Source organism: Pleuronectes platessa, chromosome 8 (assembly GCF_947347685.1).
Source record: "Pleuronectes platessa chromosome 8, fPlePla1.1, whole genome shotgun sequence".
Lineage (NCBI taxonomy): Eukaryota > Metazoa > Chordata > Actinopteri > Pleuronectiformes > Pleuronectidae > Pleuronectes > Pleuronectes platessa.
The window spans coordinates 13580179-13607957 of record NC_070633.1 but is presented as its reverse complement, the minus strand read 5'-3'; the positions used below and the strand labels follow the sequence as shown (position 1 = coordinate 13607957).

The 27779-nt window shown below is 44.5% G+C and overlaps 1 protein-coding gene across 2 annotated transcripts; it reads right to left on the bottom strand.

Annotated features, from left to right (window-relative positions):
- Positions 1 to 3258: 3258 nt before the first annotated feature.
- Positions 3259 to 27745, bottom strand: neurl1b (neuralized E3 ubiquitin protein ligase 1B). Of its 2 annotated transcripts, none has more exons than XM_053429551.1 (6): positions 27567 to 27745; positions 8429 to 8667; positions 8014 to 8347; positions 5936 to 6679; positions 5003 to 5128; positions 3259 to 4133 (listed from the first exon to the last, which is right to left on the bottom strand). In XM_053429551.1, the coding sequence occupies exons 1-6, from the start codon at positions 27649 to 27651 to the stop codon at positions 3886 to 3888; spliced, it is 1776 nt and encodes a 591-aa protein (XP_053285526.1). In that variant the 5' UTR covers positions 27652 to 27745; the 3' UTR covers positions 3259 to 3885. The 2 variants fall into 2 exon arrangements, with proteins under 2 accessions (XP_053285526.1, XP_053285527.1); XM_053429552.1 differs by lacking the exon at positions 27567 to 27745 and adding an exon at positions 13095 to 13982.
- Between the last annotated feature and the right edge of the window lie 34 nt (positions 27746 to 27779).

Genomic DNA, 27779 nt, shown 5'->3' with positions numbered 1-27779 from the left:
TTTCCTGTGTCGTTCCTTAGAGCAGCGGGGTTGAATGAGTCTGTGGCTGAAGCTGCTCCTTAGCTTGTCCAGTGTTTTGTGGAGGGGGTGAGAGGGATTGTCCATGATTGCCAGCAGTTTTGCCAGCATCCTTTCCTCCACCACCTCCTCCAGGGTGACAAGCTTAGAGCCAACCACAGACTCTGCCTTCCTAATGAGTTTTTTCAGTCTGTTGGCGTCCTTTGCCTTGATGCCCGCACCCCAGGACACCACAGCAAAGAAGATGGTGCTCGCCACAACAGACTTGTAGAACATCTGCAGCATCTTGTTGCAGACGTTGAAGGATCTGAGCCTCCTCAGGAAGTAAAGCCGGCTCAGGCCCTTCTTGTAGACGGCCTCTGTGTTGGTGGACCAGTCCAGTTTACTGTCCAGTGTGACACCCAGGTACTTGTATGCAGGGACCACCTCCACATCCGTCCCACCGATGCAGACAGGAGAGGGCAGGGGCTTGTTCCTCCTGAAGTCCACCAACATCTCCCTCGTCTTCGCCACGTTGAGCTGCAGGCGGTTATCCCCACACCACTTCACAAAGCGGTCAACCACGTCCCTGTACTCAGCCTCCCTCCCGCCCTCAACACACCCCACAATGGCCGTGTCATCAGAGAACTTCTGCAGATGACACGACTCAGTGCAGTGCTTAAAGTCAGCAGTGTATGTGGTGAAGAGGAAGGGGGACAGTACAGTTCCCTGGGTGCAGTTTGGTTGATTATACGCAGAACCGAAGAAGTTGCTGTCGTGAACATGCTGTTGTCGTGCACTTGCTGTTGTGTGAATTTGCTTTGAAGAATCCCAGCTGCTGCCACAGAGCCCTGGTCACCCGTTTAATCAAAGTTTATTAATATTGACCGTATCGTGTATCCAAATTTCATCAAATTTGAAAATGCATTTCCTTGGGCCCTGAACAATACAAATGTGAATCCGATAAAATGAAGACAGACAGATGGATGGACAAAGATTTCTGGATGTGACGTTTCAGACTCACAGAGCACAGAGCAAACTGTGCTCCTCCATAGCATAATCCTAACCAGAACTTCTCCTATGTTATTTAAACTGTCACACAGTTATTGACTGTCCAGTGACAGAGGCACTGACGAAACACATACATTAACTCATTTTCAGCCTCAGAAAGATGTACATTTATGTGAAGAGAGGCTTTGTGTGTGTGTGTGTGTGTGTGTGTGTGTGTGTGTATTTATATATAACCACACTACCAAATAAGAATCTGCCAATGTGAGCCTTTCACAGAAATCGGTATCTGCAGAATAAACAATGCAGAAAAGATGTACATTTATGTGACGAGGGGCTTTGTGTGTGTGTGTGTGTGTGTGTGTGTGTGTGTGTGTGTGTGTGTGTGTGTGTTTTTGTCTGTGTGTTTGTGTGACGGCTGTACCTATTTAACCAGCACCATCAAGCATGAAGACGCCTGCAGCAGAGTCTAGTCAAAGCACATTACACATTTAGAAAAAAAATCGAACCACACTTTCTTTAGTGGTCTGACATGTCTCAGCAGCTCACGTCAGCGTGTGTTATAATAAACTTCAATCTCTTTTATTCTACCGAAAGAGGGGAAGGAAATCTCTGTCCTCTGTCTTGATGGAAGAGGAAATTCAATATCCTCCAACAGAGGCTTCACTCTCCCAGCCTGATGCCTCTTTATTGCAGCATCGTGAGTTTGTCTCTGCAGGGAGAAAATAAAAGCCTCTGGTTCTCGGGTTGAATGAAATGTGATTGTGATGGAGAAACCTTGTGTTTTCATTCACTGGACGCCCGTATGAGTTTTCCACAAGGCTGCGGTTTATTGGTTCTTAAAAAAACAAAACTAAATTGAAGCTCCTTAAAGATATAAGTAGTGTTTGGCTGGTTTCACTTTATGAGGATAATTTCTAATTTGGAAGTTTGCTCTGTCTATAAAATGCATGAAATACAATTACAAGCCACCTCAAATGACACTGTGGACACAACACACTGTTTGATGACCTCCACTACAGAGGTTTTGTCTCATTGACTCTTATTTGGCAGGATTATGTAATAACTACTGGACAGATTTACGCAAACCTTCGTGGCAGGTTGTGGTATAGGTCAGGAGAGAACAGATCCATATTAAGGGGCAGATACTGGAATTCATATGATAATAATATAATAATAATAAACATATAATAATTTGTGGATCTTGAATTAAAAATCCAGGCACGTTTATGGGAATGATATTTATGAGTCTGTGGAAACTTGGTGCAGATCCAAGTAAAAATCCTGAATCTAAACATGGCTCCAGGAGGGGACTGTTGGGCCTCGACGCAGGTTGCTTCATTGTTTTCAAGGTAAATGTCTCCTGCTGCTCCTGAGGAATGAGTCTCTCAATAACTGTGAAATTTCATTTTGCACAAAAACTCTGTCTGTGTGATATGTTCTTACAAATTCAACTTATGACAAACCCTTACCTTACAGCTGAGGCGTCTCCACGGAGGATCTCGGGCAGACACTGGCTGTTTGTTATGACTATCTGCCTGATCAGTGCCTTTAGCGTTATCCTAGGAGCAGACAGGGAGCTGTTATTTACTACCTGTGTGGAGACGCTGGTGAAATGAGAAAAACAGGCCGAAGAGAAATGGATCTTAATATTAGCCATATAAAATATCTTTGAGTGACATGCCATGATAAAGGCTGCTGCCGGTTGCAAAGCCAACCAAGCACCGAGAGGGCACCAGTGTTTATGAATATATTTTAGGTATAAAGCTGCATCATAACAAAAAGTGGCAAATGTTCAGAAGCCTCAATAATGCTGTTTCAATGATATTGTTCACAGTTTTTTTCTATGAATTTTATATAAATTAATTAAGATAGCTGTCTGTAGTGGTGATATTATGGCATCAATTAAATTATTTAAAAACTCTGCAGGAAAATGAGCACTTGAACAAACACCAGTGTGATAAAAACTTACAGACTGAGAGAAAACAGCTTTGACTTTTGCTTTGACTAGTTTGACATGTACCGCAGTCAGCCACCAGGTGGCGACTGTGACCCGTTGGCTTCACTTTCAAAAAGCAGTCATGTCTCGTAGTAGTAGTTGTAGTAACTGAAGTATTATTATTAATAATAGCAGTATTGTTGTTATCATTATAAGTATAGCTAAATAAAGGCTTGTATTCACATTTTCAAACATGAACCTTCAGAGCTGAGGGCTGTTTCAGTCTTATAATTATTATTGAAAGTATGGACACATTTTTTAAATCACACATATTCCACATTTATTAGTCTCTCAAGGTGCAAAAACCAGATTCCTCATTTTATTCGTTCCAAACACACATCTCTCAAAGTCGCTCACATTCAGCTGCATCCTTCCACTTACTATTCACCCTTTTTTGCATAAAGTCTTTATCTGTGGGCCTCTCTCACCACTCGCTCTCTGTACTGTACATTGAAATATGGCTACGATTGTTAGCATTATTACTCGGACACACAATGTGACATAATCTAAGGCACTAGAGTTCGTAGACTACGGTCCGCGTACTCTGCTGAAGCACACATATATCTGGGGCGATGTGGGGTTAGGAGAAAAATGTTCACAGCTCAGCAAATACATGGAAAATACAAAACAGGAGCACATGGTTCATCTTATAATCGTAGAAGCTCCAAAATATAGAAGCTTGTGTGCAGTCTATGTGTCACGATGAGCTATATCACAGTTCTGCATTATGAAGATCCTGGTCTACCTCCAGATATGATCTACCCATACAGACTATATGGATATATAGGCACAGTTAGGGCCTGGTTCAGTTCTGTGTCCAAAAAAGCCTGAGAAGGAGAAACAGGTGGTGTCCAGCGACAGACGTCTGAGCATCTGGCCCATCACGGCCGGTAAGTCTTGATTACATCTTTGATGGGCCTCCTGCATATCGGGCAGCACGCGTTGATCTGTCTCTTCAGCTTCAGCCCGCAGTCGTTGCACAGACACATGTGTCCGCAGGTGTAGATGACGGTGTCCACATCCTGGTCGAAGCAGATGGTGCACTCGCCGTTTTTCCCAGCAGAGGGCAGGTCTGAGGCAGTGAGAGTGGGGGAGACGGGAGGGCTGAGAGGGGAACTCGGAGCGGTCACTGCAAGAGGAGAGAGAAAAAGAAATGTGGGTCTTAAAACAGGGGAGCCGCAGATACATATGTGCACCGATAAGTCCTGTTCATGCAGTTGCCATGAGAAGAATGTGACAGGTTCAGATATACTGTTGTTTTACATACATTATTCCTTATGCTCTATCTTTCTGTGTGGTAGAGCGCAATTTGTGTCTGTATAAGACTTTTTAAATATGTAATTCTTATGGATTTAACAAAAGAAGTATGCACAGGGGTTACAACTAGTGACTGCAATCACTGATTCATTTTTCTTAGTTATAGTTGTTATCATAAAAAAGTTGAGAAAACGTCAATCACAAGTTTCAATAGCCCAATGTGTCGTAACATCTTTTTGAAATTATCACATTTAAGAAGGTTTCAACAACATATTACTTGTTTCGTTTCTTTAAGACGCTAATAAAATGACTAATTCATAATCAAATAACATTTTTATTTTCTGTTAAACGACTTATTAATCATTGCTGCTGTTCGAGCTCTATTTACTGTACAGTTACAAAGAAAAGCAGTGAATTTCCACATTTAAGAAGCTTACACAAGAGAATCTTTGTTTTGCTGCTCTAAGAAACAAAAGGCTGTTTATCAATAGCTGCACATAAATGTTCTGTCAATTTACAACTCAATCCATTGACTAATCATCACGGCTCTAGAATAAATCAAATCAAAATCCGACATGATTAAAGTTATCTGCTGTTGCTCCTTTGAAATTTAGACAAAAACTCTTTTCCCATGAACAGAATGCCACAGTTCTTCCCAATTAGAGCCTCCCTGCTGTGGCCCTGTGTGGGTCTCCATCAAAATGGAAGCAGCCAGCATGCTGTCAACGTTCAGGAACGTACCCAGAGAGGATTCAGAGGCAGAGGAGGATCTGTTGACGCTGAACGCCAGGTCTGAGTCACTGTCATCTGGACTGCTGCTCTGAGAAGTGCTGGGAGACGTGGAGGGAGGACTGGACTGCAGAGTTCCTGTGGCACAAACATGAATACACATCAACGAAACCCCCACACGTAAAAAAGTGGCGTCCACACAATGCGTTTGATTAACTGGAGTCATTTTAACACATTGTGTCCTTGACTAGTTGGAATGTAACGCTGCAGAGTTCAAGGCGTTACGCTGATTAGATCTGAATATTTATGATTTTCTTTCCGCCGGCTCTGTTTGAGGATGATGATGTTGTTGGATCAGAGAGCAGTGAGAATAGGATGTGAGCTGCTGGGAGTTTATGTGGGAGTAGTGGGAGTAGCACAGATAGGTCACGGCTCAAAGCTGAACAGACACATGCAGACCAAAACTACTCAGCAGCATTCCTTTAGTCTGGGAAAAAATACATTTCAGGAGCTGCTGAGACTCCAGAGCAGAATGAATGTGCGTCCTTTATTAGCATTTATGATGTTAGCTTTGAGGCATTTAGCATTTGATTTACAATTTTATTATTTATACAATTTGCATTACCCACAATGCAACTCAACCACTTACAGTTAAGGCACAGTCACACATACATGAATGTAGCAGTGGGGAACCTTCGCATCCCGTTCACCTCCAATCAAGATTGCGAGGAGCCAAATTAAGCATTTGCTTTCTGTGGCGAAGCAAACTCAAGTGTAGTTCATCTTTGGTGAACTTGGATCCCAACATTTGTCTGCATTCATGACTGTGCCCTCCTGCCACTAACAGCTAGGTGAAAAACCAGTCCAATCTAATCATAATAATTACACAAAATCTGTTTATATCACCGGGATGTGTACATCATTTTTCCAACACGCTCATCTTACCAAGTATCCTGAGTCTGTTGACGGCGCCGTGCAGAGTGAAAAAGACCCACAGGACCTGAGAGGAGTCCACACACATCAGCCGACCCCGTCCCACTCCGTTCACGCCGTGGTGCACCTCTCCACTGGGCAGCAGGCTGAAGCTGAGCACGTCTCCAGAGCAAGGCATGGGAAAGTCCCGGTGCACCACCCAATACTCTTTACGGTCCAGCAGAAGCTCGGGGTCCGCCGGCAGGTCCCCGGCGTGCAGACTGGCTGGGTCGCAGGACGTTAAACCGAACAACAGCGCCCCGAAGTAGGGCAGGCCCAGGTGGCCCACCTCCACGTACAAAGTCTCACCCACGTGCAGCGGCCGGTCGCTGAACACCAGAGTCCGACTGCTGTCCAGAAAGTGGATGCAGGCTGCCGAGCGGTCGGCAGAGAGTATCACGTCCGAGCCGCGGACGGGGTGAAAGTGCAAGTCGTTGTCCAGCGGGGACGGGAGGCCCCTGGCCACCCGCGGGACGCTGAATCCAGTGGAGGCAGAGGAGGACGGCGTGGAGGAGGAGGAGGAGGTGGACGAGCAGCAGGGGATGAGCTGAGCGTAGTTATTGAGCTGGAGGTTGGCCATCTTGGCAGCCGCGGTCTGGTTGTTCTCCAGCTGATTGTTGCTGTAATTGGCCGAGTCGTGGTTACTCTGGGGCAGATAGGCGCTCAGGCGGGCCGCGCTCAGGCAGCTGGAGCCAACGCTCTCAGCAAACGTGCTTTCTGTGGCGGAGAAGATTGACAAAGTACGTGACTTGGACAACACATCACATGATCTGTCACAAGCGAAACTCTTTTCTCGAGTAATTGATTATTTGTCTGTAAACATGTCTGATGTGGCCAGAGGTATTCAGTTCGTTTTCACAGAAGACAAAGAGAAAAAGGCTTTTGTATGTTGATCTAATCGTGATGTTTGTTGTGGAGGTTTAGAGAACAAAAAAACTGAGTCTGCTGTTTATTCCACATTCACCAATTTATTACCGCCTCATTTCTTCTCCCTTCTGCCCTGACATGATTATCCAAACTCATAGACAGACACATTCATAAAGCAGGTTATAGAGCTCTCTCTGTGATATAAACAAATCAGGGGCTAGGGGCCCCCCCACCACCGTCGCTACCAAAGCTCTGGGATCTGCCGTCATGACCAAACATGGTCATATCTACTGACCCACTGAACATAAACCCGCCCCGTGAGTACGAGAGGGAGCCGCGGGGACAGAGCGAGGTGGAAGAGAGGGAGGCGAAGATAGAGAGTGGGACAAAGCGCGGGAAAGAGACGGCGAGAGTTTTACAAAGAGAAGCATGGAGGGTGAACTTGTTGGATGACATCTGCTGTGTCAGTCAATAGGAGAAGGGACAGGTCTGGTTTTCTCGACTCACTAGAGTCAAAGAGTACTTCTACCTTCTCCCTCTATGTTGACCTTTGCTGCCTTAGAGCTTTGAGGTACAGCTGCTCTCTCATCCCTCAGCAAGCCCCTTAAATTTGCTGTCAACGGACAGTGGGGGAGACACGGGGTCCTTGCCAGACAGGTTGGCAGGGTATCGCAGGGCCATCGTACAAAGACTAACAACGCCTGAAGTCAAATTAGAGTCTCTAATCAAACTCACCCCAACAGGCATGTGCTTGGATTACAGCAGTAAATAGAAAGAATCTGTAGGCGAAGGAAAAGATGTAGCCAGAGGCCTTTTGTTTCCTTTTCTAGAGTGACCACACACGTTGTAGCAGGGTCTGGTTACCCACAGTTAAAAAATGTATGTGGAGCGCAAAGAAGACGGAACACACAAACTAGGATTCGAACCAGGAACCTTCTTTGCTGTATGGTGACAGTGCTCATGATCGAAATACAGATCACACTGAATCCCTGATTATATCTTGGATTATTTTTGATAATTCTAGATGTATTGTGTAAAGTGAATTTTTTAAAGAGGTCAGCTGTGAAACTTCTTCCTCTCACTTCCCTTTTCTATATGAATCATCTGCCGTGAGAACATCTAATCAGCTGCAGTCATGACAAACGTTTTTTTATAGTTTCCACAGAGTGAGTACATGATCTTACCGAGCAACGTGACCTCCTGGGTGATGCCGTAGATATCTATGATGGCCCAGAGTGGACAGCCAATGCTGAGCCCGCAGTGGAAGAGGATGGGCTCTCCGTCATTGATGCTGTAGAAAACTCTTCCATGGCGGTCGGCCCAGAATGCCAGCACATTGTCCTTCAAGGCCAGTCTCTCTGGCAGAGCTTTGGCCCAGTAGCCGGGCCGGGTCACCAGGTCCGGGCAAGCGTACTTGGGGATGTCAGTGGCGACGAGTTCTCTGGGGTCCAGACTGGTGAATCCGAAGCGCAGCGCTCCGCTCCAGCCCGTGTGCACACCGCTCAGACGAAGACGCACCTGAATGAAGATCGATGATATGAATACGCTTCTATTCTATTATTAAAGCACCTTAAAAACAAATAGACAGTTAAAACAAACCTTCTCATAGAGGTGCACGGGTCGATGGCTGAACGTGATGCCGTTACAGAAGCTGTTTTTGCGAGTGGCTCGGCGGAGCTGCCCGTCCAGCCGGATGTTCTTGCCTTTGGCCTGGGGGTGAAACCGGGGCGACTCCACATTGATGCTGACCGGGGGAGCAGACGTCCTCCTCTCCACACCAGTGTTAGGAAGGGTGTAGTACTGCCTGCTGGCCACCGGGCGGGGCTGCAGAGTCGCATCTGTTGGTGCAAACAGAGGGACACAGAGAGAAAAAAGAGAAACTCATCAATTCCTCGATCAAGTAAATAAGAGGCCAACGTGAAGAGCAGCGCTGCTTATGTCACTGCTGGAGGGATCGTTCAAATACATTACTTAAATAAAAGTGCCAAGGCAGCAATGAAAAAAATGTATTCAAAACAAGTTAAAGTCATCTATGTGTCATCCTACTTATTAAAAGTACTGGTTGGTGATTGTACTGTGTACGTGAAATCTTCATTAGATAATACCAAAGCACGAGGGTGTACACAGCATGTTTCTGTTGCAGCAGCTGGAGGTGGAGCTGCTCGAAAACACTTATCCACACTTAGAACAACGAGAGACCAGATAAACCGGAGGGATTGTCAGATGATTAATGGGCGAAAAGAGAAAAAAACATGTTTTCAGTTTTCACACCCTAATCTTGTTCATCTCTGATTTTGGACAAGATATTGGATCATTTGAACCTTTCACCGCAATGAAAACATGTGAGAGGTTTGGAGGCAAAAATAACTGTTTTGCTGGATCTATTATTAAGTCATAGATATCTGAAATGTCAGCCTGAATCAGACTGCTGTTTGTTAGCATGAATGTTGTGTAATCTTTTACAATGTGGTGCATTTTGAGAGCTTGTTGCATTATCCATTGTGTCAAAGTCTTTATTTAGTTGGTTCACTTTCCAACACTGTGTGAGTCATCAGAGAAGGTCAAAATAGTAATGCTATTAGAGATATAAAAAAAAAGGCAAACACATCCACACACACACACAATGACTCGCTTGCAAGTGGCCCATGGCAGTTGGTTTAGAGGGCAGAGGCCAGTTATGTAAAGGAGACCACAGTCTCACACATTTCCTTTCCCACACTGACACTATGAAGCCTCTCTGTTCCTCCCGAAAAGCATATTAAATAGTCCCTTTTAGGATGTAACCCACATGAACTGTATGAAAAAGCAACTGTCCCAAATCAGTCTTCTTACCACAACCTTACGGGAAGTTTAAATCAGGGAAATGAGGCGAAGTTATTATTATTATATATATATATGACTGCGAAATACGAAAAAATAGATGTTTGTCTTAGGTAAAAATCGGATTTGAGCAAAGCTTATATTAGTAGTGTCACAGGAGAAAGAAAACATAACACGCACAGAAGATCAACAGGAAGTTGAAAAACAGACGAGATAGGCCTTGGTCTTATTTATGGGCGACACACACCCTTGGCCTACAGCATAAACAAACCCTGAATGGCCCTTTTCATCCGTCCACAGTTATCTTCAGAAGTGGAGAATGAATCCCACAGTGACCTCGTCAGCCTAGAGATGCCCAAATAATAAAAGGGCCTAATCTTTTGATCTTCACAGGAGATAATGTTCTACTTGGGCAAAATAATTTCTTGACTAGCATTGCAAAATGAATTAGCAAGGATCAGAAGTCAAATCGGACAAAGCAACTTAAATCAGACTCGTTGGGGTTGAATATTAAATGAAGCTAAATTAAGGGTGTTTATGGTATAAGACGGGGAGGCCGCGTTTCTCCTCTCCTCAGGGGCTGATTACGTTTCTGTTTAAAAATCACTGTGAGCTGCCGTATATACAATAACTCAGTGAAATTGACCACAGTTCATTTCCTAAAAGAGACATTATCACTGATTATATTCTAAACTATGAAGCAGCAGCAGGAACATCTGCAACATCTCAAAAGATGAGTGGGCGCCCGCTTCTCCTTTCTGCAGAGGGGAAGTCCACAGGCGTTAAGCTCACCTACCACTGGGACAGTGATGTAGTGGGAGTCCGCAGTCAAAGGACCAACAGTGATGACTGATAGAGACACTTGCCATTATTAGCTGAAAGGCATAGCACAATAGTTCATGAAGGGACAGCTCACAGCTTAGACAATGTTTGCCCAAGGTTGGGCCGACTGTTACGTCAGAGTTTCCGATTGGTTGAAAATAAAGAGAATCCTTGGAAAAAAACACAGTTCCTCGTTGGAATAAAAACTCACAGCTGTTTCGAAAATATTTTCAAGAATCCTCAAAGATTTTTCTGTTCGTCGCCAAAGAGCAGCGTTTTATGAATGGGCGGTCACTTCATTGGCCTTGTGCACGTGGTAGGACCGACTGTCGCACATTCAAATGTAGCTCAACACTATTTCATTTTGTGATCTACAGGTGGCAGTAATTAAGTAAACGCAGCAGTACATCAACAAAGCCGGGGAAGAAGAAGAAGAAGAAGAAGAAGAAGAAGAAGAAGAAGAAGGAGAAGGAGAAGAAGAAGAAGAAGAAGCAGAAGACCACAGCTGAGTAAATATGAATGTAAACACGCAGCTTTCAAAACGTTAAAAAAAATCTGTTGCGCAAATGTTTTCTGAATATTTTTGTCAGACTGTAACGATGCACCCGAAGCGTTTTGGTGAACACTGAAGTCTTTGTATTGGAAAAAAAACTCGACATCTCTAAATCTTTCTACATTTACGTAACTTTTGGTTCTATTTTCAAATAAAACATACTTTCATTTTCTTATAGTGTTGCATAAAAAAAAGAATACCAGACGGTAAAAGTCTGATGCGGAGGTCTATGAGTCGAATACACAACAGGTACAGACGGGGCTGGGTCAAGAACGGGAGTAATGTCAGTGATACCCGATGGTCCCTGGATAGTCAGGACCACCAGAATCATGAGAAACAACACAGCGACTGCTCCTGTCAGCTGATCGGAAATGTGGTTACGAGCAAAGTTCAGCTGAGGCTCGGGGGCTGCTCCTGTCAAAAAGCAAATATGCACATTTACACTACATTTCTGCTGGAGCCCATGGGTTTCAATCACTTTGGGTTATAAACAGTCGAGTGTGGGAATGGTGTCTCCCTGTCGTGCTGCTAATGAAGGGAAAAGCACAAATACATGCAATCATAAGACTGCACAAGACACAGCGCTGTGCCAAGAAGCAGCTTCTCGAGATGTCAAACTGATTTTGTGCATTCCTCGCATGGATCTTTGGCCACAAGATGATCAGGCTTGTTCTCCCCGCGTATCTCTAGGCTGCATGCGTTCACCGCATCATCCTGTAAGTCATCCACTGCCGAGGACATTGGTGGGTCTTAAGGACATTTCAGGGTCTGTTTAGTCACATCTTTGTTTGCGAACATGAGTCTCCTGGTAAGAATGTCTCAGTGACATCACTTGAAACCCGGTGTAATGACTTCTTCATGGCACATAGGCGTCCAGCTTTAACCCATAAAAACACACTTTACTGTGCCCATCTCTTCTAGAGAACCATAAAACACAGATACTCATTTAAGCCCATGTTAATCGAAACCATACAGGGCGGGTAATAGGATCCGTGCTGCTTCTGCTTCTCTGTGACTAACTGTTCTCGGTCCAAACCCTGTGTCAGCTGGCTCCGGTGGCAGTAGCCACATCATTTAGCCGCCGATTGGGTCTGTTGGGGGCGTGGGAGTGTGACAAACATTAAATCAGAGTGATGTGAGGGAGCTGATGTCAAGTAACGTACTCTAGGTGGAATGGGAATGCGCTTTCAGAGAGCTCTTATACAGCTTTATGCAAAAACTGGGGGCGACAATCGAGTCACATGCAGGAGTAATTCTCACTTTAAGTTGTGATTTACATAAAACACCTTTGATGCTGCGAATAACTACAGAATATCATAATGCAATATGGGTATTTTTGTGTTAATTCTGTTTTTAATAAAGGTTTCATATTTGTATTATTCTATTTTGGCATACATCCTCATGTTTCTTTTGTTTTGTTACATGTGTGGTTTTCCCATTGGGATCAATAAAGTCCTCTATCCATCTATGAAATGAAAAATGTCACATATGACACAAAACAGACATAACATTTATTTCTGTCAAAATAAAAGCCAGATTTATGGGGGGGGGGGGGGGGGGGGGGGCGTAAATGCACATCATAAGAAAACAGGAAAAACAAGGAGGCAGCAAAGTGCAGCACATTAGTGACACAGAAGGACACAGAACAGAAATTGAGGAGATGATATGAAGACGTTTGGAAAATGGACATTAGTCGGAGATGCAATGGACTTTAAAAGTGTAAAGGACAATATTCGGATTAATGGATGTTTACTGAGGATTGATCCAGTCAATTATTAGAAACATTAATTGATGATGCTTTCAGCTGATCATCACTATATATTTTATTCAATTAACTATAAAGTTGCATAACTGATTTAGGTTTTACAAGTGACAGGTAAGAAGTGAGATTCTCAGGGAGCGCTTTCTGTGCCCGGACTCGCTCCCTGAGGATCATGCTCCGCTCCCCCGTGATGGGAAAGCGCGCCTGTGCGCAGAGCAAAGTATATGGAGGAACACGCGCTACCCAGCAAGCCAACACTCAGCTCCATGCACGCGTGGGCGAGCATTCGCAGCAATAACAGGTCTCACCTATCAGGGGTTTAGGTGTCGCGTTCCCCATTGTGTCCAGAAATCCCTCGCACCGGCTGACAACTTAATTCGGATTGCGGAGTCCCTCTGTCCATCCGTGTAGACCCGGGTCTGGTGTGTGTGTGTGTGTGTGTGTTTGCCTGGATCCGGTTCGGTGTGAGGATCAGCGGGTTGTGCCGTATCTCCGCGCGGAAGCATTGGACGCGCTCCTCTCCGTCCGTCTCCTTAATGTCAAAGCCCCCGAGCCGCTGCGACAGGCAGACACCGACTAGCGCGCAGGCAGCAGCCCCCTCCTTTCGCTTCAGTATCACAGGCTCCCCTCTGCACGACTTTAAAGACACAGTGAGCAGAGATCCCCCCTCCAGCACCACCATCAACACCACCTACACCTCCTTCAAAAGCATCACACTGTCTCCGAATAATTCTTTTAATAATTCACTCAGAGCCTGTGATCAGTTTGCAGCTGGGGACAAAAACATCCAGCTTGCGCTCATAAAGGAAGTCTGTCAGTGCCATTTGCATATAGAGAGGGGGGGTCGAGGAAGAGAGCCTGGTGCAAAACTTTGATAACACCATGATGATTTCAGCATCCTCGTCTGACAGACCTTTTCCTCTTTGATTGATTTAAAAACTGACCTGATACCCCGAGATAAGAGGCTTCCCAAGATTATTGATTCCTCCTCATGTGGTCAGAGGGTTTCAAGGATGGATCCATACTGGAATACAGAGCCATCACATACAGGGAGGTGATGGTCTTTAAATAAATCACGTATTCACACATAATAGTCCAAGCACCGTGTGAGGAAATCCCCTCTTCTTTTTCACCCCACCCTGTCCTCTGCCCTCCCGTGGCCTTGACTGCTGGGCTTCTCTCAAGCTGTTTCCTGTCTTCTGGACCACAGTGCTCTCTGAGGAGCCATGGCCTGCAAGGCTTGGAGGAATCAGACCATTAGAGAAGGGAGTGCCTGCACAGCGGATCTCCCTTAGTGGAGAATTAGACAGGGCCCGGAGCAGCGTTGCCAGATGGGAAATGTTGTAGCAGAAGCTTAAAATTATCGTATTTTGAGGGAAATTATAGTACGTGACCGGAGTAGGGATGGGAAGCTTGATACAGATGTTTCAAAGCTGTGTCCAAATTCCGACGCGCATGTTGTTTTAAAACTCTTCGGCGAAATGTGGTTCGAAACCATCATGTCACATGTTTAGTAGGTTTCATGTGATTAAGCATACGCTGTTGTCGTGCTGGCGAGTCATGTCACGCTTATCATCACGAGCACGATTGGCTGGAAAGACGTCATGTGAGAAGAGATGCGTAAATACATACGTGATCCATAATAGACTATCTAACAATACAAAGTGTCACAAAATGATCGGGGTATTCTTCCTTGCTGCTTGGATTGGGACTAACTGGAAAACATATGACAGAGTTGGAGGATCACTTCCCCGGCTCGTGCATTCAGCTATACTCCGCAGCGAGGATCCATATCACACACAGGAAAAGTGCTCCTGGGCTTCCGCAGCCGCCAAACAAGATCATGTATGATCTGCTTAGTTCCAATGCCGTATCAGGCCGAATCAGTCTCGTGAGAATCGGCGATTGGGTGAAGGTGGGCTGGGACTAAATATAACCCAGAGACAAAAGCATTTGTTTCTACCTCCTCAATGCTGTTTGTTTTTGCAGGATATGGTGACTACTTATGTGAGCACCGGCTGAATGGTGTTTGGGGTGAGGAGAAGGCAAGAGTGAAATTCCCCCCCACGCCCTCACCGTTGCCACAGAAAGAAAGAGCTGCCACGGCAAAGGGGATTAACACAGGAAGTGAATATGAGGCTGCGATGGAGGCTGCAATCAAGCCTTCCCTGTAAACACCGCCGAGCTGCCGTAACAAGTGTTGCTTCCCCTGATGCTCGCGTTGCTGCCTGAGCACAGACCATGGTGCGCTGATGACAGAATAATGAGCACTCGGCTGATTTTATTCCGAAGTCACGGAACAGTAGTTTCAGGATTATTTCCACCTAGATACTGTCTGCAGAAATATTCAACAACACAGAGAGATGTCCAAGGAATAGTTTTTAGAGTTGCTTCCAGGGTGAGATGAGATCATCAATGGAGCTGGAGTCAGCAGCCGGTTGCATCGAGTTCAGGTTTACAATGAAGACTCGAATGTCTGCTAAAGTAATTAGTACGTTATATTTCCTTTGCTTTATCCGTAAAACATCTGAGATTTGAAGACAAGAAGTTGAAGTTTTCCTTCAGGTTCCAACAAGACTCCAGAGAATCACAGCCCTCGGCCAATAAATAATCCAGCACAGCACCGCTAACTAATCCGTCTTACACGGTTTTTCATATGGATGGAACAAACATGCTGGCTTGGCTGTAAGCTAAGCTAACCAGCTGCTGACTGTACATTCAAATATTTACAGCGCAGTCATGAGAGTGTTATCGGTTTTCTTATCTAGCCTTGGGGCAAAAAAAGGGAATAAGCCCGAAATGTCCAACTGTTTGTTTAAGATTACAGCCTTATGCGGTCGACTCTATGTAACATACTATAGCACTTAAAGATGAACGGCAGACGACTTTGTGATTTTGCTTTTATCTGCTTCTTTAACCATTTTCAGACATGAACTCTGGAAAATGTCCCGAAAATTGGGCTGAGACATTTTTGGGTTGAGATACTATTCCCCAATTTTGAGTTGGGGAATATTCAGGTGAAGGGTGGCACATCGATAACGGCACTTTCCAAGTGGACATCTTTGTCCGCGTCTTCTACGTGTAAGACTTGCTGTATTACTATGTCCGATGTCGGCAGCCTCTGACTGGGCATTTGCGTTCTTATATACCGCCCCGGGTGAATTTCAGGAAAATGCCAGGACATCAGTGCATGTTTGAAAGCAACATCTGAGACTCAGCGAGGTCTCACTGAGCACATTCAGCCTGTCTGCGGAAAGGGGGATGGTACATTAGTTTAGACAGCGTGTCAGCGGTCGTCATCATACTCAGCCAAAAATCTAAAGAACAACTCGGCATCGCCCTCGGCCCTGACCTCTGGATGCTGTTAACACAGATATCCAGCGTGAGTGTGATGGCTCTGACAGCAAGTCCCCTCTTGGAGCTGGTGTGGAGCCCGACCGAGGGAGCTGCTCTGACCACACATTTACAAACAGAAAGAGGACACAACTTGGCAAAACTTCAGTGTACATTCTTCACTACAACGGCAGTCGATGGCCACACAGCCTGGCAAGTGCTGGAGATATTTGTTGCGATTAGTCAGTGGGATGTGTGAATAGCGATCGGTCCATGGGTTGCGGTTTCGCATAAACAAAAACTAGGTGAGGGGCATAGAGTGCAACGCTTTACAAAAGCTGCATTTTTTTCATTTAATTAGATGCAAACAGGAATGCGAACTTGAACCATAATGTATACGGTCCCCCTTCTGCAAGCATCTGGGATGCAGCGATCTCACAGGGCCTGCACAGCAAACCCAAGTTATTTCCAGAGGAACGAGGGCAGACTTTGCCTCGTTTGCTCCAGGAAAGTTGGCCCGCTGCGGTGTGACTGCTGCCACGCAGAGCAGCGCAGTGACTGCTCCTTGGACAGCAAAGTGTTACATTTGCAGTATTTTAATTCCCTTTAAAGACTCAAAGGCAGCGGAGAAATGCTCAGCAGATGGTCGTTTGGGAGGGTTTGTGTGCGGTGGTCTCAGTATCAGGGGAGGGCTCCTGTCCAAACCCCACTGATCTAATGGATGAAGTGAGTCATACCCACCTTCGATGTGAACACAGCCATCTCCATCAAACGCACATGGGCCAGCACAATGAGCCACATTCATACAACAATGTTTTCCTGGTCACCTCGCTCTGTTTTGTACTACGGTGCGTTCACATCTGTTTCCAATGTGCGCTCCTGTCTTTTCATTAGGTCGACTGTTAACGGGCCGTCGGAGTCAAGCACCTGCTTTTCAAAAAACGCAGTAAGAGTTCGACTGTTGCCAAAGCCAATCTATCGGGGGGGGGAAAGTCCCTCACGCATATGATGAAAAACAAGTGAATGAAAAACTTTTTTGTTTTTGTTTAAATCAAAGCAACAGCGCAACATTTGCCTTTAATTGGAGCCATTTTAGAGGGAGTTCTTGCCATGTGCTCGGTGCCCTCACAGATTGTTCTAATTTCCAAAATCCTTAGATCATGAGGCTGAATGCTGCGGCAGTCTTGAGCAGACAAAATGCATGCATGCTTGGTTTCACTTCTGCAATTTCAGATTTTCAGTAAATTAAAAACACAGCTACGGAGTGAATCACTGGCAACCGGTGCAAATTGGAGAAACGAAGCGCTGCCGCTGGTACGGACACAACACAGCACTGCAGCAAAGAGACAATCAGTGTTTTCTAACTTTTTATCCATGTTCTTTACTTTCAATTAATTGGAGTGTTTTCAGGCCCTTAGGATATTTTTTTCCGACACCAGTTTAAGGAACGTTGTTGATACTTAAAATTAATTACTTATTCCTCGTTTTGCATCAACAACACAATGGGCAGAACGCTGCTAATTTTAGACAAATAATCCTCCTGCAAACCGTTTTTCAGAGCTTACCACCACTTTTCAATCGGTTTAGAAATTCACGTATAGCCTCAAGCAGCCACTAGACAAGTTCAAGTCATTTCACCATAAGCGCGAACTTCCAATAACGTCACTGAGTCCAGTCCTGTATTATTTCTCAGGGAATCTTCAACATCTTAGTCGCAATTCTAAAATCAAGGTTGACTTTGACTTTATCCCATGGTGTTTGGGGTTTGCTCAGTTCTGATGAAAATAGTTAGTTTACATATGCTGGAGGCCTGAAGCTGAAAAGTGAGTAAGTGGCAACATCTCCACTACAACATTTTCTTCTAAAAATGCATTATCTCTGTTACGGATACACCTGGCGTCCTCACTACTCCGGAGTTTTAGAGCTGCTTGGAAACGCTGTTGCCCGCGATTTAGTTTGAAGAAACCCGCTGCATTTTAGTCTGGACGTTTAACTCCAGATGTTTGGAAACGTCGACGTAGACAATCACGACCGTTTGCTGATTGGGTCTTTAACCTTCACTGCGTCGTCAGGCTCCTAATGCTTTACTGTCTTTCCAAAGAAAACAACCGGCATTAGCCTCTGCTAACAGTGTAGGACACAACATGAATAATCAACTACAACGATACATGGCCCTTCTTGTTTACACAGGCACACAGATTCCCAGTGTATATGAGTGGTCACGTATATGCGTCTTCAGGCGTGTTAGTATGTACAGGGACTTAAACTGAGATGGAGCCAATACACTCACTTCACTGGACATAGATTCTGTTTCAAGACTAAAACGTAGTAATATGGATGTAGCCTAAGTTGTTTGTTTGGCAGAGAATGAGCTTTCGTGCACGTAGAGCAAGTTGAAATTTGTTTTGAGCCACCACGGTTTACGACATGAGACAAAACTTCCCAGCTGGACGTTGCAGCGTTATGGCACATGGTTAATACATTTTTAATATGTTAAACAATGTAATGATTAGTAATTTGTCATTTGCTAAATGTTGCATATTTTCAGTTTGCCGGACTAGAACATGAAACAGTGGCCCGGCTCCACTAAAATGTTGTTTTAGGCCTCTCTGTCAGTGGGAGAGCGCTAAAAATGGCCTTTCAATGCATTTAACCAGATGCACGGACAGTGTTCTTCCTCCATCTGTTCTATTGTCTTTGAGTTCTCTAAGATGAGGAGCGGATGCACCACCGAAGGAGATGCAGGAAATACTCTCAGCCCAGAACAACACGGCCACGCTCTTCAAGCCCTCTGCTACGTGGTTAAGTTGGGAAACAAGTGCATCTCAAGACTGCGGCTAAATAAAGGTTTTCTCTGTTGCACGACCTGTAATGAATCAAAACCGTTCTTTCGTTTTATGAGATGCAGCAATGACTTCATATCCGCAATTCAAACGGAAAAACATGCAAGAATTCAGCTCTTTAATTATACCTTTTCATTTCATACTTTTAAACAGTGACTCAACAGTAGGTGCGTTTGATGTGGAAAATCCATTGAATCATCCAGTTATCTGAGGACTAATCACAGCTTTGGTGTCCAGTGTCTGGACAAAGAGGGACAGGAAAGTCTCCACCGGTGTCAGTGTCAAGGTCTTGGTCATCTTTTAACGTGACTCCACAAAATCAGCAGTGGCCTTCCTCAACGCCGCCTGTCAGGCACGCTCCAGGAATAGACATTCTGGTCGAGCAGTAAAGTTTACAAGGTGAAGCTGTGTGTTTTCAATCATTCTTCAATAGCTGATGAAGAAATAGAGCTATGTCGATGCGTGTGTAATGGCATAAATGTGTGTGTTTTTGTGGGACAATATTATGACGACGGGGTGGATGTTGTTGACCTGCAGCGTTTCACTGCTGCACTGCAGTTGTGCCGGATTCATATTAACCCTGTCAGGCGTATGGTGGTGGTGTTGGTGGTGGGGGTGCAGTGAATTCTTGCGGTATACATTAAACAACAAACCTATAGTTAAGAAGATCCCAATTAAGCCTGTTAACATCATTAGAATTTATGACACAGTTCAAAAGGAACTCGCTTCCCAAGCAATTTAAGGCTTGTCAGAATATGCCTCCGAGCTTCCAAATTCTAACCTCTAAATGGCTTCACTCTCAAATATTCAGGAAGAAAAGAATCCAAAATCTCATTAGAGCAACGCGAGCGGTTTGGAAGGAACTGCTGAGCAGCCCAGTTTGGGGCTTTTTAGCGAGAGCCCTTTCACCAATTAATCAATTTCTTCATGTTGTTGCCGTTTCATGTTTTCGTCATGTAAAATGATTTCTCTCCACAGCTTCGGCAGCAGTTTATCAAAGTTAATGTCCCAGACAAGTAGAACTGGAGTTTTCACTCTTGTTCTGTTTAGTGTGTTATAGTGCGAGGGGGGAGAAACGTTTTTTTTTTTCTTTTCTAAATGTACACAGAGGCAATTAAGAGGCAATAAACACTCAACCAAGATATGCAATTATTTTTTCTCAAGTATTTCCTCAGTAAACTTCATGGAATAACTACAGGAAACAACAACAACAGCTGAAAACACGAAGCATTTCACTCTTGTTACCAAACTCCAATATTAAAGCTAGGACTGGAAGTCCTAGAAAAGCTAGCAAGAGCAGGCTACACTGAAAATATGCCACAATACATCCCACCCCTCTCGTAAAAGCTACACCCCCAAAACACATGGACGTGCACTGTCTGACGACTCGCTCTTGTCCGTGACTCGCTCGCTAACTTCTTCTTCTCTGCTTGTTTGTCTCTTCGGCTGACGACTCCAGTCATGTGCAGTGAGAGCACAGCCCCCAATCATTTCAGACTGAATGAAATGACTGGTTGTTTAACACAGTCATGCAGCGGGACACAGACACAGCGTTTTCTTATGAGAAGACTTTATTTATCGATGGCTATCGGGACGTGCAGATGACGTATGTTTCAGAAACAACTTACCAACCCTTGCTTTAACAGATCTGTACATTTCTGACATGATGCTCGAAGTAACAACATGTTCACCCAGCAGCAGCGTCCCTGGTGATGAAGACCGCGAAGCTCTCAACGACCCACTGAGGCCCTGCGGGTTATGACACAAAATGCCTTAGCTATTATTATCCTGGGCAGTCCCTCGGTACACTAAAAGACATCTAAGCCCCCCTTTCAACAACAGGCCGGGACAAAATCTCAGTTTGAGAAAAGTTTCCAGTGTTTGCACGACGTGCGAGAAGTTCATGAGGAGAACAGCCAGCAGCTGTCATATTATATACTGACCATTAGTGTGTGATGGTTACTGTGTCCCTCAGTCCCAGAGGAAAGGGCATATAGGAATAGCAGAGAGGTCCAGGTACAGCATTACATAATAACATATTTCTTTCCAAGCAGACTCCCTTTGGACTCAATCCTCTGCAGTTGGGACGGTGACGCAGTCGCGCGCTGGATGTGAGGTTTTCTACCAGTTGCCCCTTCTCTGCCCCTCCCTAGAGAGCCTGTGAGACACAGAGGTTGTTCCACTCCGAGTTTCCCATAGAAGGCAGAAAAATCAGACCGGAGTGTCAAAGGTCATGGAAGCACTCAGTCGCTGTTGCCAGTGTGGAATTTATTGGCGTCTGAGAATGAGCTGTAATCCAAACAATGTAACTCCCTTTGGTTTCATGTTATGGCTGATGATAAATTGTTATTATTTACATGATATCGTCACAGGTTCTGTATCGTAACCATGGCTCACCTCCAAAAGCAGATCCTCATATCAAAAGCAAATGAAATCGAGCAGAATTAAAAGGAGGCTAATTTCCCTTCCCCACTGGACTTTGCATGAAGGACACATAATTGACACTCTGGGGGACTTGAGTGGAACCTCCTCTTCAAGAGCTGTGGGTGGACGAGTTACTCATGTCAACTGTCAGAGAGGACATTTAAGCCCCTCGCAGCGGTGCACCAGCAGGACCAGTAGTAACGAGATGTTATTTTTTGTGTCAAGGGTAATTTCAAGGCCTGCAGCTCTTTTTGCTTCAACCTAAATAACCGTGATCGCTCCGTGTAGCATACAAACCATCACGTCCTCTGTGGTAACCAGGATCGCCACTGATATACTGTCACAACAGAGATGCTCCGATACCGCTACCAGTATTGGAAATGCCTCCGATATCAACGAGTAACCGGGTTCGGCGGGTGCAAACGATCTATTTCTGTTTCATCTTACGTAACTTTCTTTTCCAGGAAATCACTTTCAGAGATAGCTAAAAATGTCGGTAGTTCGGTAATATTTCATGCTGGAAAGTCCCACAAGTGAAATGGTGACGTGTCGCGTACCATATGCAAGACCTTGGTGTCGAGAGGGGATGTGAATCCCTAGATTTATTTATTTGTGTTATATTTCAGTCATGACTGATAATGAGGCTGTATATTCATTTTCTGTATGCATTTGTGTAACCTGAGGCAGACAACATACAACAATGATAGCAGTCATCTCTTACATACAGGGGTAGTAGCATACAGTTGTTGTTTGGACCATTTCCTAACTTTCCCTACCATGTTCAGTGGTTGCTAGCCTTTGTTCCTCGGCCAAAATCGATCATGCCTAAAGAGGAGTCGGCTCTGTCGTCAGTGAATAAACATTGTACCTGTCCTCTTAGCTCTACAGTCATGCCAGCATTGTCTTGTTTCCTCTCTAGCTTTCATGTCCTCGGCCGCTGCCCTTTTGCCTTTACGCATCTCTTCTTCCACCGGTTATTTCAGAGACAATGTGGCAACGCAGAGTCAAAGAGACACTCGCCATTTCTGAGCCAAGGCTCTCGAGGTGATGCACGCTCCCTGCCTCCATGCTGACTTGGGTGGGCGTAGGTAATTAGAGAGCGGGTATTGTTAGTCCCGGTCTCCAGGGAAACAGCTGCCATCCATCCCCGAAGCAGCTTGAGGCTGAGGTGCGTACCGACTCCTCTGCTGTTATGGACAGATGCCCTTCACTAAGCACATCCAGGAATCCTTCTTCTTCTTCTGTGCATTACGTCAGGATCCCGGATCACTGTCGCAGATTTGGACAGTGTGTCTGTCATACCTCGGTCATTAGCAAGTTAAACGAAACCATATGCATTTCTCTTTCTAAAGGATCCAGGTCGAATAAAGAGGCTTCATGTTATTGCATCCACCACTGTCACTGCTGTTCACTTAGAGAATTGAGGAAGCAGAGGCAGAGAATTAGCAGTGTTCCCGTCTTATCTTCACATCCCCAGACAATGAACCAGGAAAATAAACAATGCAGAACGAAAAACAGCTTCTTCTTCATGACTGACTCGCAGCAATAGAGACAGATCAGGGGCAGAGAGCCAGGCGCCCTCTGTTTTGCTATGATTCAGATCAGCTTGTTTTGGCCGACCCAGTTTTAAAGTCCAACACCAAAATAAACCGTGTATTTCCTAACGTGGAGGCAAAGGGACAGAGCATTTTTTAAATTGAGAATTACTCCATCTTTGTTTTTCTTCTAATAGCAACGTTAGATGGTTCATTGACATTACCGCTCAAGTCAACTGTTTGACTAAGAAATATTCAGATAACAGACTGAGTCTTGCTAATTAACCATGTTTGTGGAGATTGTGTTGGTGCTTCACATTATTCGAAGGTCATACATGAGTTACCAGTAAGCAACGTTCAAATGTAACTGTTCGTTTCAACGCCATCGAAATCGAGCCAACTTGGATTGGACACTACCCGCTATCTGGAGGCTCACTTCATAGACCCAGCGCATACCAGACATCAAACACAAACCCTCATGGAGGGACATGAGCCCATGGGAACTCTGTAAGCTGATCTCATGCCCCGGACACTTTGGGACATTACAATGTACAGTATGCAGCCAATGTGTTCAAACAGGTAAACAACCAAACACAGCAACAGGTACAGTCCTGGAATCCGTGTGTGTCCCCCTTCACAAGAATTACAAAGCTGCGGGCACCATAAACACCCTGCCCCCCCCTCCTAGTTACATAATGCTTTGCCTTTGATTTAAAAGAGGGAAACATAGGGGTCACTCTCACAGACACTTGGTTCACCTTTAGCACTTCTACACGGCTGAGTGCTTCCGTCCATCTGTGCCCCTTTTCCCGTTCTCCATGTCCCTCTGCTGCCATCGGGTCAACCCCCGTCCAATCCCTTTTGTCTTAACGCCCGTCTCCTTCGAACACGAGTCTGTAGGCTTGTGTTTATCTTACTCATTATTTTTTTTCTGCCCTCTTTTAAGAGCTAATCTTTCCCTCCTTCCCATTCCCTGGCCCTCTTCCCCTCCCTCCCTCTCTTTCGTTCTCTTGTCATGACATTGGCCTGTGACACGTGTGGGAAACTTCTGCTGGGGCCCCCCGCTTCGGACAGGACACTGATATACCGACAGTGCTGCGTGACGGGGCTATTTCTGGAACTTGTAAATATGAGAACTTCCTTTCTTAAAGTGTATCCAATATGTCAGAGGACTGTTAGCAACAAGAAGCCCCCCCAAAAAAGAGCCCGTCCATTATCACCTCCAGTACAGCTTCTTCTTCTGTCTGAATCAATGGGATATTACGAAACTGAGCACCAGACTCTGACACACACACATTTTAAGATCGTAGGACAGTGAATCTGGCTCTCACATACAGGCCGCCTTTGTCGTTGATTGTACTTCTGTCACTTTAATACCCTTATCAGGTGCTTCCGCACATTATGCCCAGGTTTTATGGGCAACGTCCGGCTTGCAGTTCCAGGAACAGCCAAACTCTCTCTCCCCTGTTTGGAGTCGAGTTGACAAGACATGGAGTGAAAGGACCAGGAAACATTATTGAACAGTAACTTCAGAGCAGGAAGCTGAGATTGTGATAAGGGAGATCTGCGGTCAGCTGCAAGGCCTCTCAGCCGCACACACAGTTCATATGGGGATCGGCTGCGTGACTCTATTCGCCACAGTTAATGGAAGAGGGAGAGTGATTTTCTCTGCGCTGCATCATCAGTCATACTGAATACAGGGCTGGTTTATGGTGACTAAAAGATATGAAACAGGGGTGACGCAATTAAATAATTAATTGATGTAACTTTGATAATTGATTCATCTTTCGAATTGATTGGTAGGCAAAACATCAAAACATCTGCTGATTCCCGCTTCTGTGACTGTGTGCTGCCTTTTTGTTTTTTCATCATTTTTAAAAACAGAAAATCTCTGGGTTTGAGGCATTGGTTGGATAAAACAAGTATTTAGAGAGATCACCATAATACCACTTCTATTACCACTAGCACAACTTCTACAACTTCTTTATTTTAATAGGTCCGTGTCCCATACACTAACATGGAGGAGAGAGGACTTTTATCCTAAACTCCAGCCAGACACCAGGTGGCGATGCTTTGGCTTCACTTTTAGGGATCCGTCATGTCGTCCATCTTTATATACAGAACTAAACATCTGTAGTATGTTGAGCCTTGTCAGACGTATGATCTCTACTGAGGTTCTACTGATAAATGAACAATAAGACTATTGTTCAATATCCTCGGCCTCAATAAGGAGACTGAACACAACTGTCATGACCTGTTCATTAAATCTGAATCAGCCTTAAAAATGGAGATCAACTGTGACACTTACAGACTCCCCGGCAGGCGATATAATTAATAGGTGATAATATATCCAGTGAACATTACTGATACAATAATTATGTGTCTCCTTTTCTTTCTCTTTCACACTGTCACAGACACACAAAAACACACACTCCCACGCACACACTCGCACGCAGTCAAGCAGTGCTGAATAATTAAGATGGTGCTGAATGTTTAACGGCCTCCCCTTATGCCACCCAGGAGCTCCATCGTGGCATGTAAGAGAAGTGGCCAAGGTCGTATACTCTCTCTCTCTCTCTCTCTCTCTCTCTCTCTCTCTCTCTCTCACACAGAACACATTGTTATTTTACTTTCCGAACCGAAGTACGTTACAGATAGTCAATGCAACATGGCACCAACTAAGATGTGAAAACAACAGATGGGTGACGATGGACCTTGTGTAACTCGATCGAGCTCGAACTGAAACTCGATCCTCTTTTTCTCTATGACTCCTCCAATCACCCCGACTCTCATGCCGCTCCACAGCACCCGGTGTGTCTGATGGTATCAGGTCTTCTGCTGACATCACGGTTGAGCGAGTGAGTGCCAGACAGCGCTGATATAGAGCTCCAACATATATATATATTCAGCAGCGGGCCTCTTCAAAGAAAGGGCCTGCAGCAGCTTCAAAAATAGGAGCAGACCTTGGACGACCATTACACAACCACACCTGTTGCTTCAGGCAACCAGACGTAAGCGACCACTTCCACTGAACCGCAGAGGAAAACACACACTGTTGCTTCACAAAGTTTACATTTGGACAATGGCTGTTTGGATAGAAACAGTGTTACTGGTTTTATGACCTAATACAGCGAGGGAGAACAAATGATGGAAGAGCTTCGCTTGGCTACAATGATCCAGTGAACTCATCCCTTCATTTGCCAAAGAGGATCAGCCAGAGCTGAGCTCTCTATTGGCCCTACCCCACTGTGGATGTCAGGGTTACATAGTGGCGCCACCTAGTGCTGCTTGTGAAAAATGTGTAAAAAGAAGGAGTGGATCAATCATCATATGTTTAAAAGATTTAGTGAAAAAAAAATGCATTATTATTATTTGAAAATAAATTGTGCAACTGTCCCTGGATCTTTTAATATCCAGGGACAGAAAATGAATAATAGTCACAACATATCAGATTCATAATGTTTTTCGGTTTGGAGTTGAATATGTAATATTTATATATATATGGTGTTATCACACTAGAAATATGGCACCATTAAACCAAAATAGGTTTATATTATCTGAAAACTTGAAATAACTTTTTAACCACATTCCACCAATTTCTATATTGATTTCTGAATCGGTGGTTTGTGTTTTTGTCCGAAAAAGAAAGTGAACCAGGACAATCATGTTAAAGATAGGGGTGTTAAAGACAGTAGGGGTGCGTCCTTTTGTTTTCTTTAGAATGGTTCTTATCCACTGCTCTTTTCTTCTATTCTCACAACACATTCTGTCTTTTTCTTTTTTTCCCATCACCCCACAGGAGCCTGGGAAAGCTATGACATCACCAGGAGGCCTCTGTGAACCTCTCCCAGCCATGGGCCCAGTGCAGCAGTGAACGAGCGATAGGCATTTCCTGTCTTGTCTAAAACAACAAATAATAGAGTTTGATTAATGAAAGATGTGATGTGACTCATCTTTCAGTTAGGAGCAGATATTTGAGCGGAAAAAAGTCTCAACAACTTAAGTTATTAGTTATCCTTCATTTTTATACACGTTTAATGGCAATGTTCATTCTTATTTCACTGTACTGTATCTCATATTACTGGTAATTTGCATCATTGCACTTGTTTATATGATATATTTATTTATTGTGTGCGAAACTGCAGCAGTAAAGAAATGTAATGTGCATAAGGAATGTAATATAAGTGAATTTGAACTTGTGCCTTATATACAAGAAGACGTCAATATTGACAAGTCATCATCCTCTTGCCTTTTTCCACTAACAGATGGAGCTCTGACTGCTAGAGCCACAATAATGACGTAAACATGCATACAATGTTGTACCTTAACCAAGATGAAATCAAATGTCAGTAAAAGTATTAGAATAATGTAATGTACACTGTTTATGGGCTAAAGTAATGTGAATACCATAACAATGCACTTACAGTGAGGTCAGAGCAACCAATTATTAATACTGATCATATCTATCAAATATATGCAGGTTTTGCTGTGATGTTTCAAACAACCCTCTTGGGTATATCAGCCTTGTAGCTGCCTCTGACTCGTATTGATTTAAAATGGTGATTTACCAGCTTTAACCTCAACACCAGTCAAGTGAAGACACGCAGAAAGCAGCAGGAGTGAAACACTTGGAGGAAAGACTCACCCTCAGGTTTCTTCTCTTCGCTGGCCACAGGTAAACTGGACAGACCTACTGGCAGGAACAGGTTAGTCGACTGGTTGTTTCCCATCTTTTCTTTCCCATAAACAGTTCAGGTTAAGATTAACGGGGAGAATGAGGTTGAGTTCGATCTCCTGCGGTGGTGCAGCTGGCGTCAGTCGTAGTGTGCGAGGGTTGTGTTTGAGCAACGAAGAGCGA